We start from the raw sequence: 16384 nt of genomic DNA, 5'->3' as shown, positions 1-16384 counted from the left end.
AATAATGAAAGCACCAAATTCAGGTGAGCGGGAGAGAAGAGGGGCTGAAAATGGCAGACAAAGCAACTGGGATGGAGAACCCACTTTCACAGACATGGCGGGTACACCACTCCTTCTAACTTCTTATGTATCTAGGACATTTCATTGATATTTTTAAACAAAAGCTATATATAAATAAGTAACACTGGATTGAGGGGTTTTTATTTTAAAAAAGACTAGTAGATTTTCAAACAAAATTTTTAAGAGAATATAAAAATAGGAGCAAAAGCAAAATTAGCCAGAGCTTTTTGTTTACTCAACCACCTTACAGTACTAAAGTAATTCTCATCTTTGAATATTGTGCGCCACCTTGTGTTCAAAAAGGTTTAAAGTCCTGTAAAATTCGGAAAACTGTATCTTGAAAATGGCTACTTGAAAATATAAATTCCTATGCTGTGTTACAAGGTTTCACTTTATTAAGCACAAGTAACAATAACATTAAAAAAAAAAGCTATTCTGATTCTGCTGAACTTAGAAATAGTCTGTCTTTCTTCTTAGCTATTCCTTGTTTCAGTTGTTCACTACACTTCCAAAGTATAATCTGCATTTTTGACTTCAAGTATATAAAATTTTGTTAGAGAAACAAAATTACAGACATTTAAAATGTTAAAATATACTGTCATTTAAAAAAACTTACCTTTGAATGTGTGATTGATAAAGTGTCTACCCACACACGCCAGCCACCCCACTCATATTTGATTGCATGGTAAAGTAGGATTCGGAATATGGCATAAACCATTTCTGTTATCTTTTGTTCATCTGAATTCTTAGGATTAAAATAGCAAAGAGAAAGCATCCACTCTTGCCACACAGAACACTGTAGCAAACTCCTGAAAATATTAAGAGGACACTGAATTACTTAAAAAGTAAATCAACTGAAAGAATTCCAAAAACGTAAAACTTTAAAACAAAATGAACAAAACAACCAGCTTTATTATGTATACAAGACAATTAAAAACAATGAGGTATTGAAAGTTCAAATAACTCTATCATATATTACTTGTACTGCTGCTGCTGCTAAGTTGCTTCAGTCGTGTCCGACTCTGCGTGACCCCATAGACGGCAGCCCACCAGGCTCCTCCGTCCCTGGGATTCTCCAGGCAAGAACACTGGGGTGGGTTGCCATTTCCTTCTCCAATGCATGAAAGTGAAAAGTGAGAGTGAATTCGTTCAGTCGTGTCCGACTCTTAGTGACCCCATGGACTGCAGCCTACCAGGCTGCTCCGTCCATGGGATTTTCCAGGCAAGAGTACTACTTTAATGAAAAAGCATGCAGAAAGTTCATTTCATAGTATTTAAAGCAATCTGTCCTAGAAAATATAGACTTATTCAAAGCTAGACTTGAACACTGCAAATAAAAAGTAACTGATCCTGCTTACCTTCTATTTTCTCTACTGTTATTAAAAAGTTTAATCATGTCAGAAAGAAATGCTCTGCGAACTTCCATGCTCTCTGGGCACTGCACAGAATTTCGAAGTAGCGTTGCAATTACTTTTAGTATCTCTGTAAGACAATTCAAAAATTAGTAAAAACCACAACTTTACAAAAACTTCATGATGCAAGATCATCAGTATATATCAATTTCTTTTATTTCCCTGACATACATGTCTACCTAAAATATCCTCTTCTGTATTATAAAAAAAATTATCTGCGGACAAGACTGTCAAAACATTCACTAGAAATCATATAAACAAGAAAGGAATTTTTTATTTTCATCATTAGACAGAATACTTAAATTTTAAAACTTTGCAGTAAATCAAATTAAATTATAAATGAATTAAATGACTGCTAACACCTCTCCATAATCTCTGCCAGATAATAAAGTTGACCTTAAAATATACATATTTAAATTTTTTAAATACTCAAAAAATATATATATAAAATCAAAACCTCAGAAAAAAAGAATTCTCAGCTTCTTCAACAATATGTATAATAGGCACAAACTTTTTCCTCTATCATTGTGAATTTTAGAAGCTATCAAGATTTTCTTCCATAATTCTAAAAGTAAAATTAGACATAAAAATATGAAAAGTAAATTAAACATCCCCAATAAGTAAAACTGCACCTGTAATACTCTTAAATATTGACTAAATTTATACTATAAATTTTAAGAAAAGAAATGCTTAAAAAAAAAGAAGAAAAGAAATGCTTAAAGTATATAAAAATCTAAGTAGAATGATCAAATAATAATATGCCAAAGTTTTACACAAATAAAAGTTGAGGAATTCTAAACCTGCAATTGACCAAGATTTTTGGTGTTTCTAAAGTTCAAAATATCAAATAAAAGATATTTTAGCATAAACTTAATAACAATTTCTGAATTCTTCTAATGACAAAGTCTACCTGAACAATGATTACCATTACAATAATATCCACTAACTTTGATGATATACTATTGTGAGATGCTTTTTTAGAAAATACAGATATTAATACATATAATCCTCACAAAATGATAACTAAGTACTATTATCATCTGGATTGTAGAGATACTATTATTTACCCATTTGGATAAATTACTGTGCCCCAAAATCACTTACCTGTTAAGATCGAAAAGCAGACATACCATTTTTTAAATACCACAGTGTACAGATTATCTTTTCTGCTAATATATTACACAGACAATATAAAGTTCTTACTTCAATAAGTCATCTTTCCCATAACTACATAAAATATATTTTATATATATTATCAAGGCTGGATGAAGCACAAGCTGGAATCAAGACTGCCAAGAGAAATATCAATAATCTTAGATACACAGATGATACCACCACTATGGCAGAAGAGGAACTAACGAGTCTCTTGATGAAAGTGAAAGAGGAGAGTGAAAAAGCTGGCTTAAAACAAAACATTCAAAAACAAAGATTATGGCATCCAATTCCATCACTTCAAAGCAAACAGATAAGGAAAAAATAGAAACAATGACAGACTTTATTTTCTTGGGCTCCAAAATCACTGTGGATGGTGACTGCAGCCATGAAATTAAAAGACACTTGCTCCTTGGAAGAAAAGCTATGACCAACCTAGACAGCATATTAAAAAAGCAAAGATACCACTTTGCCAACAAACGTCTGTATAGTCAAAGCTATGGTTTTCCAGTAGTCATGTACAGACATGAGAGCTAGACCATAAAGAAGGCTGAGTGCTGAAGATCTGATTTCAAACATCGGTGTTGTAAAAGACTCTTGAGAATCCCCTGGACAGCAAGCAGATCAGATTAGTACAACCTAAAAGAAATCAAGCCTGAAAATTCACTGGCAGGACTGATGCTGAAGCTGAAACTCCAACACTTTGGCCACCTGATGTGAAGGGTCGGCTCATTAGAAAAGATCGTGATGCTGGGGAAGACTGAAGGCAGGAGGAGAAGGGGACGACAGAGGATGAGATGGTTGGACAGCATCACCGACTGGATGGACATGAGTTTGAGCAAGCTCCAGCAGACAGTGAAGGACAGGGAAGGTGGCATGCGCAGTCCATGGGTTGCAAAGAGTTGGACACGACTGAGCAACTGAACAACAACAATATAATTGAGGTATTTTTTCCTTTTTTACTGTATAAAATAATGATATCACAATTCCTTGGAGGCTAAGAAAAATTAAACACACACACAACATGTGTTTTTAAAATTAGTACTGAAACAGTATCATAAACATAAACACAACTCATCACACAAAAAGTAATTTAATTTATAAATGCCACAAACCAGTTATTTTAATATCACTAATCTTAAAAAGATGAGAAATGTACACATTTTATAAGTACTTAAGAATTCTAAATATCAAAAGAAAAGATTATTAACCAAGACTAAGTTCTTAAACAATTAAGAAGACAGATATTTTTCAATTCCACACTTCATATTCTTAACTTGACAGGAATTTAAAATGAAAGCCACATTCATGGTCCATGTAACTTAGCCTGACATCACCTAAAGAGTACAGTCAAAACTTTACCAAAAATCTGAACATAGATCTTATGCATATAACTCTTGAAAATCTCTATATAAACATTTCCCCATGACCTAAGGTCAATTTGAAATTATAGTCGACATCAAACACAAACAAAACTACTATTATATTAATCTCTATAATGAAATGTTATCTAAACAATGTGTTTTCAACAATATCAACTTTAGGCTCAGTCGTATCCGACTCTTTGCGACCCCGTGGACTGTAACCCACCAGGTTCCTCCTTCCATGGGATCTCCAGGCAAGAATACTGGAGTGGGTTGCCATTTCCTTCTCCAGGGGAATCTTCCCAACCCAGAGATCGAACCCAGGTCTCCTGCACTGCAGGCAGACACTTTAACCTCTGAGCCACCCGGGAAGCCCATGCATATAATTCTTGAAAATCTCTATATAAACATTTCCCCATGACCTAAGGTCAATTTGAAATTATAGTCGACATCAAACACAAACAAAACCACTATTATATTAATCTCTATAATGAAATGTTATCTAAACAATGTGTTTTCAACAATATCAACTTCAGGTTCTTTAGTGCCTTTCCATTTGGTAACAAAATGTACTCATAAAAAATAAGTTAAAAGGAAGGGAATGGGAGAAATGGGTGAAGGTGCTCAAAAATAGGAAGCTTCCAGTTATAAGGTGAGTAAGTTCCGTGGGTGTAATCTTTAACCTGGAGACAACAGATGACAATACTGCACTATGCGCCTGAAAGTTGCTAAGGGTATTCACTACGAATAACACAAAAAAATAAAACTATGTAAAGCCATGGATATGCTTACTAACATTACTCTGGTAATCATTTCACAACACGCATCAACTCACTACACTGTACATCTTGAAATTACACAACGCTGTTTGTCAACTATATAACAATAAAGCTTGAAAAACAAGAAACAAATATCAAAAACAAAGTATATTAAATACATACGAGGATTCTGTATCTTTACTGAAGAATCAGGATCTGGATGTTGTTTATGTATCACTTGAGTGCAAATCTGTTCTATGAGAATCTATAGAAACGAAACACCAGATTGGATTAGCCTAATCACTATATCACTATTGCTATTAATGACCTTTAAGTACAACACTAATCAACATTATAACCATATTTTAAATTAATTATGAAATGAAACATGAAATAGTCAATACATGGAAAAAATACTTAAACAGAGATGTCTGCACTGTTTAATAACTCAGACTAACAGATTTATTAAGAAATAGCAGTTTTTTTAAACAACTAGTTTCAAAATCATACATCAAACCTAAATGCTTTTATTTCATCTACACATTAGTCAACTCAATTATATAGGTATTTTAGCTAAAAATTAGTTAAGATTAAATGCTCCCTGCATTCCTACCTCAAATAGGACATTATAGGTGGTCATTGTGATTAAATTTGTCTGAAGCATGAGTCTTTCAGCTAGCAATGAAAACAACCCATGTCCAAGCATGACTTCAGCTTTTCTTCTGCAATTACACAGAAAAAAAAAAAAATCAAACACAAAGTTTTACTATTTACCATTTAGCTGATGAAGGAGACACAAAAATGTTTTTCACAATAGTAACAAATTCCAACTCAATAATGCCCCCAATTTCCTTCAACCCAGAACTTACAAGGCCACAAAATCTTTAAGTACAGAAATACAAACTACAATATGGGAACAATTAAAACAATTAAAGTTTAAGAAAAATAGGACTGGTTATGCCACAGCACAACAAAAATCATCACCAAAATCTTCATAGTTCGATTCAGCCCCTCACTCATGTCTGACTCTTTGCAACCCCATGGATTGCGGCATGCCAGGCTTCCCAGTCTGTTACCAACTCCCAGAGCTTGCTCAAACTCGTGTCCATTTAGTCAATGATGCCATCCACCCATCTCATCCTCTGTTGGCCCATTCTCCTCCTGCCTTCAATCTTTCCCAACCTCAGGGTCTTTTCCAAGGAGTTAGTTCTTCGCATCAGGTGGCCAAAGTATTGGAGTTTCAGCTTCAGCATCAGTCCTTCCAATGAACACTCAGGACTGATCTCCTTTAGGATAGACTGGTTGGATCTCCTTGCAGGCCAAGGGACTCTCAAGAGTCTTCTCCAACACCACAGTTCAAAAGCGTCAGTTCTTCGGCACTCATTTTTCTTTATGGTCCAACTCTCATATCCATACATGACCACTGGAAAAAACACAGCTCTGACTAGTCAGACCTTTGTCAGCTTTTTAATATGCTGTCTAGGTTGGTCATAGCTTTTCTTCCAAGGAGCAAGTGTCTTTTAATTTCATGGCTGCAGTCACCATCTGCAGTGATTTTGGAGCCAAAGAAAATAGTCTCTCACTGTTTCCATTGTATCCCCATCTATTTGCCATGAAGTGATGGGACTGGATGCCATGATCTTCGTTTTTTTAACGCTGTAACATTACGTTACAAAGGTCTGTCTAGTCAAAGCTATGATTTTTGCAGTAGTCATGTATAGATCAGGGAGTTGGACTATAAAGAAAGCTGAGCACTGAAGAATTGATGCTTTTGAACGGTGGTGTTGGAGAAGACTCTTGAGAGTCCCTTGGACTGCAGGGAGATCCAACCAGTCCATCGTAAAGGAAATCAGTCCTGAATATTCATTGGAAGGACTGATGCTGAAGCTGGAACTCCAATACTTTGGCCACCTGATGCGAAGAACTGAGTCATTAGAAAAGACCCTGATGCTGGGAAAGATTGAAGGCAGGAGGAGAAGGGGATGACAGAGGATGAGACGGTTAGATGACATCTTGACTCAATGGACATGAGTTTGAGTAAACTCCGGGAGTTGGTGATGGACTCGGAGGCCTGGCATGCTGCAGTCCATGGGGTTGCAAAGAGTCGGACACGACTGAGCAACTGAACTGAACTATGAATAATAATATAAAGCCAAATCTTCACAGCAATTTTTTACTAACTAGCAGCTACCATGAGCAATAATCTAAAGCCAAATAAGTAAAGTAGAAAAACAATGTGGAAGGAAAAGTAGAAGGCATGCAGGAGAATTTTTAAACAAACACTGTGAAGGTGAACACATTAAAATTAAACTTTCAAGCAGAAACTAAGGGACTGAGGATTATAAACTTAACTCTACCCCTGGGCTTGTCAAATGTTTTCTCCAAATGGCTGGATAGTATATATTTCCAGTTTTATGTATCATGCTCTCTGAAGCAATAACTCAACACTGCTGTTGTATAAACAGTCATAGACAATAAGCAAATAAATGATTGTGGCTGTGTTCCAATGTAACCTTATTTACAGTCAGTCAGCTGGATTCAACACAGACTACAAATTTACCAATACTTTTCCACCACCAAAACTGCTAATTTTTATAATAAACCAATTCTGGTATAAGGAACAATAGGTAGGACAAGAACGTCTGCCTTCAGTTAAGAAAAGAAGCATGGAGGTTTCAGTTTAGTTATATATACATAATAGAATACAGTATGTGGCAAACACCCACGTTAATTCCGTTAGCTATACACTACAGATACAGCAAATGATGATCAAGCCACCTGAAAAGAAGCCCTTACCTGTTCACTTAGAATCCAGCTTATACAAATGCATTCTTATAGTGAACAAAATGAAGAAAAATTAAGATAAAAACAGAAACAACATACTCCTGTTCCCTACTTTATTTTTAATATGTAGAAAGAGGACTAAACTTATATAGAATTTTATGAGTAAAAATAAAAACAGACTAGAGGAACCACAACGTAAATACTACCCCAAAGATTTATAAAATTGATATGTAATATGCAACAGTCCATTTTAGATTACAATGCATACTCACTTTGGAGCCAGGTGTTTTAAAAAATAGCCCATTGCCTTGAGAGCCTGTACTCTGATTCCTTCACTTGTTGATGCCAGAAGTTTATAGATAACACTGAATAAATTAAAATTTAAAACAAATTACTATGAGTATCTTTCAAAAGTAAATATCTTATATGTGCATATTTTTTCATATAGTCACACAATTATAAAACTTAGTCACACAATTATAAACGTATCTTCAAGTAAGATATGAGTGAATTTAATATACATTTCTAACATTTAAAAATTTGCTTATCAACTGTATGTTCTCTTCAAGAAACCCACTTTAAATATAAAAATATATACAGACAAAAAGTAACTGAATGGACAAAAATATACCATCTTCATAACTTATCAAAAATAAGAGTAACTACATTAATTTCGGACAGATTTCAAAGTATGGAAAGTTATCAGGGATAAAGGACACTGTATCATGATAAACAGGTCAATTCTCCAATATGACCTACCAGTCCTTAACGTGCATGTACCTAGCTACAGAGCCTAAAACTATGTAAGGCAAAAACTTACAGAAGTGCAAGGAGGAACAATTAATCCGCTATCATAGTGGGAGATTTCAAAATCCCTTTCTCAGAAAAAGACAGATCCAGCAGGCAGAAAGTCAGTAAGGACACAGTTAATCTCAAAAATACCATCAAACAACTGGATGTCACTGACATCTGTGTACTACTTCCCAGGATACCCAGGTGACACGGTGGTAAAGAACCTGACTGCCAGTTCAGGAGATGCGAGAGGCGTGGGTTAGATTCCTGTGACAGATGACCTGGAGTAGGAAACGGCAGCCCACTACAATGTTCTCGCCCGGAAACGTTCATGGGGGGGCCTGGAGGACTCCAGTCCATGCAGTTGCCAGGAGCTGGACACAACTGAGCACACACACATGCTAGCGCCTTGTACAACAGTAGAAAAACACAGTTTTCTTAGCCTCACACAGAACATTCACCAAGTAGACCACACCCAGGACCATAAAAAACACATAAGCAACAAATATAAAGACTGAAGATGACATAACACCTGCTCCAAAACCACATGAAATTAAACTAGAAATCAATAATGCTGCTGCTGCTGCTAAGTCGCTTCAGTCGAGTCCAACTCTGTGCGACCCCATAGACGGCAGCCCACCAGGCTCCCCCGTCCCTGGGATTCTCCAGGCAAGAGTACTGGAGTGGGCTGCCATTGCTTTCTCCAGAGATCAATAATAGATAACTGCAAAACACCAAAATACTTGGAGATTAAACAACATACTTCTAAATAAAAGGTGGGTTAAGGAAGAAATCTCAAAAAAATTAAAAGCATTTTCAACTAAATGAAAATGAAAGCACGACGTATAAAAATTTCTGGGATGCTGCAAAAGCAGCACTTACAGGAAAATTCACAGCACCGAATACACCGTATTCTAACAGAAAAGAAAGATCTAAAATCAATAACCTAAGCTTTTACTCTAGGGCATCTGGATGAGAAAACTCAATTGAACGTAAGCAGAAGAAAAACAATAAGCAATGGAGTAGGAATCAGTAAAAAAAAAAAATGGAGAAAATCAATAAAAATAAGTTGATTCTTCAAAAAGATCAATAAAATCAATAAGCTTCCTTGGAGGCTAAGAAAAAAGAGAAAGGACATAATTTACTAATGTCACATATAAAAAGAGGGATATAACTACAGATGCCATGCCCATATAAAAGAATATTATGAACTCTATGCCCACAAATTCTATAACCTACATGCAAGTGAGCCCATGCCTTGAAAGACACAATCTGCCAAAACATACACAAGAAAAAATAAAAGATATGAATAGGTTTATATCTACTAAAGATACTGAATAACCACCAAAATAGAAAGTGCCAAACCGAGAGGAATTCACTGGTAAAATCCACATTTGGGGAAGAAATTATACCAGATCTCTACCAGCTCCATCAGAGCACAGAAGCGGAAGGAATACTCCTAACTCACTCTCATTCTGTGAGCCACCATTACCCTATACCAAACCCAGAAGAACACACTATAAGAAAACGACTAACATCTTACATTAGACCGATATCTCACACAATAGAGATGAGAAATCCTCAACAAAGTATCAGCAAATAAGATCCAAAAAAGTACAAGAAGCATATATGATGACCAAGGGAGACTTACTCTGGGTATACAAGGATAGTTTCACATCTGAAAATCAACTAAGGTAATCATCACACAAACACATAAGAAAAGTTATCAATTACATCAGTAGATAAAAAAATTTTTACAAATCCAACAGCCATTCATGTTAAAAACTCTAAATAAACTAAGGACAGAGGGTTAACTTTCTCACCTTGATAAAGACTATTTACAAAAAATCGACAGCAAACATCACACTCAGTGGGAAAAAAATTCAGAACTTTACTACTTAGATCAAGCGAAAGGCACGACTGTCCCCTCTCACCATTCCTTTACAAGATCATACCGAATTTTCTTCCTAAAGCGGTAAAGCAAGAAAAGTGAATACAGTATACAGACTGCGAAGAAACACACAACATTACCTGTGTTTTCAGATGACACGATCACCTACGAAGAACACCTAGGACTGACTGACGAAACCAACCATGGAAATAGGAAGCGATTACAGCAAGGTTGAAAAATACAAAACTGATATCCAAAGTCAACTGTTCTCCTATATACCAACAATAAACAAGCCAAAGGACGTAATAGGTACTTCATCAAGGGAGATACACGGATGGCAAATAAGAATATAAAAAGATGCCCCACATCATAGGGAAATGCAAATGAACACAAAAATACAACACCTATTAGAATGGTCGAACACCACCAAATGCTGGTGAGGGTGGGAAGCAACACAAATTATCACCCTCAGAAGAAACTGAAAGCACAGCCACTCTGGAAGACAGTTCGGCAGTTTCTTACAAAATTAAATACACTTTTACCATACAATCCAGCGACTGCACTCTTTGGTACTTATCCAAAGGAGCTGAAAACATATTTCCAGGGAAAACTTGACATATGCATATTTATACCAGCTTTACATGTAACTGCAAAAACTTGGGAGCAACCAAGATGTCATTGATCAATACATAGATAAACTGTAGACATCCAACCAGTGAAATATTATTCAGGCCTACAAGAAATGAGCTGTTGAGCTATGAAAAGCCTTTTGATTGAAAGCCTCAGATTGAAAAAAATACATACTGAATGATACAAACTATATGGCATTCTAGAAAAGGCAGAACAAGGGAGACAATAAAAAGATTAGTGGTTGTGGGTTTGGCAGGGGGGCTGCTGAGAGGAGGATGAACAGGCAAAGCACAGAAGATTTTTACAGCAGTGAAATATTCTGAATGCCAGTGTAATGATGAACATATACATTCAACCAACCAAGATGGAGTAAGGACAACAAGAGCTTCTCTGTCTTATGTATCCGAACTATTAGGTACAGACAAAAGAGAAGAAGTAATTTTGCAAGCACTCCGAAGACTACAAAAGAGCAGGTGCATTGGTGTAGAGGAGTTAATACTTAGGCATTACACATTTTATAGGTAAGAGTCTGAATTTTTACTTTTCTCTTATAAATCTGACCCATGGTCTATACCTTGGAGTTACTTTCTTTCAGAAGTCCAGGTAGCTAATATTGTGAGAAAAATGTTCCTCCAGGTTACAGGAATGAAGAAAATGGGTTCCTACAGACTAGAGGCCTGGAAAAGCAAATGGAAAACCACTCCAGTATTCTTGCCTGGAAAATCCCCTTGGACAGAGGAGGCTGGTGGGCCACAGTCCAATTCAGTTCAGTTGCTCAGTCGTGTGTGAATCTACGACCCCATGGATTGCAGCACATCAGGCTTCCCTATCCATCACCAACTCCAGAAGCTTGCTCAAATTCACGTCCATTGAATCGATGATGACATCCAATCATCTCACCCTCTGTTGTCCCCTTCTCCTCCCGCCTTCAGTCTTTCCCAGCATCAGGGTCTTTTCCAATGAGTCAGTTCTTCGCATTGGGTAGTCAAAGTATTGGAGTTTCAGCTTCAGCATCAGTCCTTCCAATGAATATTCAAGACTGAAATTCCCTTAGGATTGACTGTCTTGACCTCCTTGCAGTCTAAGGGACTCTCAAGAGTCTTCTCCAACAGCACAGTTCAAAAGCATCAATTCTTCAGCTCTCAGCCTTCTTCACAGTCCAACTCTCACATCCATCCATACATGACTAGTGGAAAAACAATACCTTTGACTAGACGGACCTTTGTCGGCAAAATAATGTCTCTGCTTTTTAATATGTTGTCTAGATTGGTCACAGCTAGCCTTCCAAAAAGCAAGGGTCTTTTAATTTCATGGCTGCAGTCACCATCTGCAGTGATTTTGGAGCCCCAAAAAGTAGTCTCTCACTGTTTCCATTGTTTCCCCATGTATTTGCTATGAAATGATGTAACCGGATGCCATGATCTTCTTTTTTTGAATGCTGAGTATTAAGCCAACTTTTTCACTCTCCTCTTTCACTTTCATCAAGAGGCTCTTTAGTTCTTCTTCACTTACTGCCTTAAGGGTGGTATCATCTGCGTATCTGAGGATATTGATATTTCTCCTAGCAATCTTGATTTCAGCTTGTGCTTCATCCAGCCCGGCATTTTGCATGAGGTACTCTGCATATAAGTTAATTAAGCAGGGTGACAATATACAGCCCTGATGTACTCCTTTCCCAGTTTGGAACCAGTCTGTTTTTCCACATCTGGTTCTAACTGTTGCTTCTTGACCTACATACAGATTTCTCAGGAGGCAGGTCAGGTGGTCTGGTATTTCCATCTCTTGAAGAATTTTCCAGTTTGTTGTGATCTACACAGTCAAAGGCTTTAATGTAATCAATAAAGCAAAAGTAGATGTTTTTCTGGAACTCTCTTGCTTTTTTGATGGTCAAACAGATGCTGGCAATTTGATCTCTGGTTCCTCTGCCTTTTCTAAATCCAGCTTGAACATCTGGAAGTTCTCAATTCATGTACTGCTGAAGCCTGGCTTGGAGAATTTTGAGCATTACTTTCTAGTGTGTGCTGCTGCTGCTGCTAAGTCGCTTCAGTCGTGTCTGACTCTGTGTGACCCCATATACAGCAGCCGACCAGGCTCCCCCTGGGAGCTGGCTCCCCCTGTTCGTCCCTGGGATTCTCCAGGCAAGAACACTGGAGTGGGTTGCCATTGCCTTCGCCATTGCTAGTGTGTGAGATGAGTGCAATTTGCGGTAGTTTGAACATTCTCTGGCATTGCCTTTCTTTGGGACTGGAATGAAAACTGACCTTTTTCCAGTCCTGTGGCTTCTGCTGAGTTTTCAAGTCTGCTGGCATATTGAGTGCAGCACTTTCACAGTATTATCTTTTAGGATTTGAAATAGCTCAACTGGAATTCCGTCACCTCCACTAGCTTTGTTTGTAGTGATGCTTCCTAAGGCCCTGGTGACTTTGGACTCCAGGATGTCTGGTTCTAGGTGAATGATCACACCACCATAGTTATCTGGAAAATGATGATTTTTTTTTTTGTATAGTTCTGTGTATTCTTGCCAGCTCTTCTTAATATCTTCTGTTTCTGTTAGGTCCATACCATTTCTGTCCTTTATTGGGTGGCAAAGACTGGATACAACTAAAGCAACTTAGCATGCACAGACTAGAGAGGGTATGAGACTCCCGAATAGCTAGGAGCAAACAAAGGAGAAGAATCCTCAAGATCTGTGTAAAAAACCTTCAAAAGCCACAAACTGACCTAAGAGATTCAATGTATGGGACAAACTCAGACCACAGGATCAATCAAGTCTTTCTAAAGAAGACGTGAATTATCCCCCAGTTCTCACCTTAATCCCTGAGTGGTGCATGTACAAGAAAAACTTAAGGCAAGACGAGAGGTTTTAAAAACGAAGGGACAAGAGAACCACCACCTACAGAGGACAGGCAGAATTGCAGACTGACCTTTCCTGCTAAAACAAAGCCAAACAAAAATCAACATTTGTTAACGGATCACAAGATGCAAAGATGAGAGGTTAGGGTTAGGGAGCACTTCCCAAATAATTCTATGAGGTCAGCATTTACTCTGACATTTAAATCAGTAAACTGAATAAAGTCAATTACCCTTCATAATGTGGGTACCTCATTTGAACAGTTAAAGGCCTTAATAGGAAACAAACAAACAAACAAACGGACCTCCCTGAAAGAAGAGGGAATTATGCCAGCAGACAGACTTTAATCTCAAACTGCAACATCACCTCTTACCTGGATCTCCACCTGCCAGCCTACCCTGCAAATGTGGGACCTGTCAGCTTCTTCAATCACATAAACCATTCCTCAACATACATGTCTGTCTGTCTGTCTGTCTGCCTCTCTCTCTCTCTCACACACACACACACACGCAAACACTTTTGGTTCTGTTCTCTGGGAATTTCTGAAAATGTACTCCCTAAGTATAAGGCATAAAGTCATCTTCTATCTTATACACAAAGAATATTGAAAAACAACAAATCGAAACTTTGTAATAAAAGACTGGTTGCTGTCGTCATTCAGCTGGGAAGCTGTGTCCGACCCTGCAACCCCACGGACTGCGGCACGCCAGGCTCCGCTGTCACCCCTTCTCTCCCAGTTTGCTGAAATTCATGTCCACTGAGTTGATGACGCCATCCAACCATCTCATCCTCTGCTTCCCCCTTCTCCTTTTGCCTTCAGTCTTTTCCAGCATCAAAGTCTTTTCCAACAAATTGGCTCTTTGCATCAGGTAGTCAAAGTATTAGAGCTTAAACCAACAGCCTTTAAATCAATATTCAGGGTTGGTTTCCTTTAGGACTGACTGGTTTGATCTCCTTGCTGTCTAGGACTCTCAAGAGTTTTCTCCAGCAAAATTAAAAAACATCAATTCTCTGGCGTTTAGCCTTTCTTATGGTCCAACTCTCACATCTGTACACAACTACTAGAAAAACCATAGGTTAGACCATACAGACCTTTGTGAGCAAAGTGAAATCTCTCCTTTTTAATACACTGTCTAGGTTTGTCATAGCTTTTCTTCCAAGGAGCAAGCATCTTTGAGTTTCATGACTACAGTCATCATCTGCAGTGATTCTGGAGCCCAAGAAAATTAAGTTTGTCACTGCTTCCACTTTTTCACCATCTATTTCCCATGAACTGATGGGACCAGATGCCATGATCTTAATTTTCTGAATGCTGAGTCTGAAGCCAGCTTTTTCACTCTCCTCTTTCACCCTCATAAAGATCTTTAGCTCCTCTTCACTTTCTGCCATCAGAATGGTGTCACCTGGATATCTGAGGTTACTGATATTTCTCCTGGCAATTTCGATTCCTGCTAGTGATTCATCCAAGCCCAGCATTTCTGCACATAAGTTAAATAAGCAAGGTTACCATATACAGCCTTGTTGTACTCCTTTCCCAATTTTGAACCAGTCCATTCTTCCAGGTCCGATTCTAACTGTTGCTTCTTCACCCATATGCAGGTTTTTCAAGAGAGAGGTAAGGTGGTTTGGTACTCCCATGTCTCGCATCTCTCTAAGAATTTTTGACAGTTTGCTGTGAGCCACACAGTCAAAGGCTCGCGTGTAATCAATGAAGTCGACATTTCTCTGCAACTCCCTTGCTTTCTCCATGATCCACGGTACGGAAAATTTATTATAACTAGATTATTAAATTACTTACTGTAGCTGATCACTCAGCAAAGTATCTGTTAAACTTTTGTGCCCCCCAAAACTTCTCATTAAATGAAAGACTTAAAACAGAACTATTCTCTTTTGTTGCTGATAACTGTTACAGACTGAATATGTGCTCCCCAAATCATATACTAAATCCCTAAGCTCAACTGTGGTTGTATTTAGAGAAGAAATCAGTTAAGTTAAAGGAGGTCAAGACATGCAAACGAGGCAAGAAAATACAGTCTGAAGGGGTAAACCTATCATCAGAACAAGACACAGATATGACAGAGAAGTTTTAAGTATAAGACAGGGAATTTAAAATAACTATGATTAGGAGGTGGGGCAGGGGGGAATTAGGGAGAAAACAGATAACAAATAAGGACCTGCTGTATAGCACAGAGAACTCTACTCAATACTCTGTAATGACCTATATGGGAAAAAAATCTAAAAAAGACTAGATATATGTATAGTTACAACTGAATCACTTTGCTGTACACTTGGAACTAACAACATTGTATATAAACTATACTCCAATTAAAATTTTAAATAAAAAACAAAAATTAAATGAGGTCATAAAGGTAGGTCCTGATTCAAGTGGATTAGCGTCCTTATTTAAAAAACAAACAAACAAAGAGCTTTCTGCTTTCTCACTCACTCTCTTTCTGCCCTGTACAGAAAGGTCATGTCAACACAGTGGGAAGGAGGCTGCCTACACCCCAAAGGGAAAGCCCTCACCAGACACCAATCCTCCCTTCAGGCACCTTTATCTTGGACTTACAGTCTCCAAAAGTGTGAGAAAACAAATTGTTGGTGTTTAAACTACCTGGTCTAGGATATTTTGTTACAGCATGCTAAGCAGACTAATACAATGATGACTTGGGACTGAGGTTGGAAGAGGT

At 37.6% G+C, this 16384-nt stretch overlaps 1 protein-coding gene across 5 annotated transcripts in view; it reads right to left on the bottom strand.

Moving 5' to 3' along the window:
- Positions 1-16384, bottom strand: part of LRBA (LPS responsive beige-like anchor protein) — a 748427-nt gene that overhangs the window by 605178 nt on the left and 126865 nt on the right. For all 5 annotated transcript variants that reach the window (XM_069556712.1, XM_069556716.1, XM_069556715.1 and 2 more), the window contains exons 18-22: positions 7803-7895; positions 5360-5468; positions 4930-5011; positions 1419-1542; positions 677-869 (exon numbers count right to left, since the gene is read on the bottom strand). In XM_069556712.1, the coding sequence (XP_069412813.1) occupies positions 677-869; positions 1419-1542; positions 4930-5011; positions 5360-5468; positions 7803-7895 (601 nt within the window). The remainder of the gene's footprint in view (positions 1-676; positions 870-1418; positions 1543-4929; positions 5012-5359; positions 5469-7802; positions 7896-16384) is intronic.

This window comes from Ovis canadensis, chromosome 17 (genome assembly GCF_042477335.2).
Source record: "Ovis canadensis isolate MfBH-ARS-UI-01 breed Bighorn chromosome 17, ARS-UI_OviCan_v2, whole genome shotgun sequence".
In the NCBI taxonomy this organism is placed as follows: Eukaryota; Metazoa; Chordata; class Mammalia; order Artiodactyla; family Bovidae; genus Ovis; species Ovis canadensis.
The sequence above is the reverse complement of the archived record's forward strand: the minus strand, read 5'-3'. Positions and strand labels throughout refer to the sequence as shown.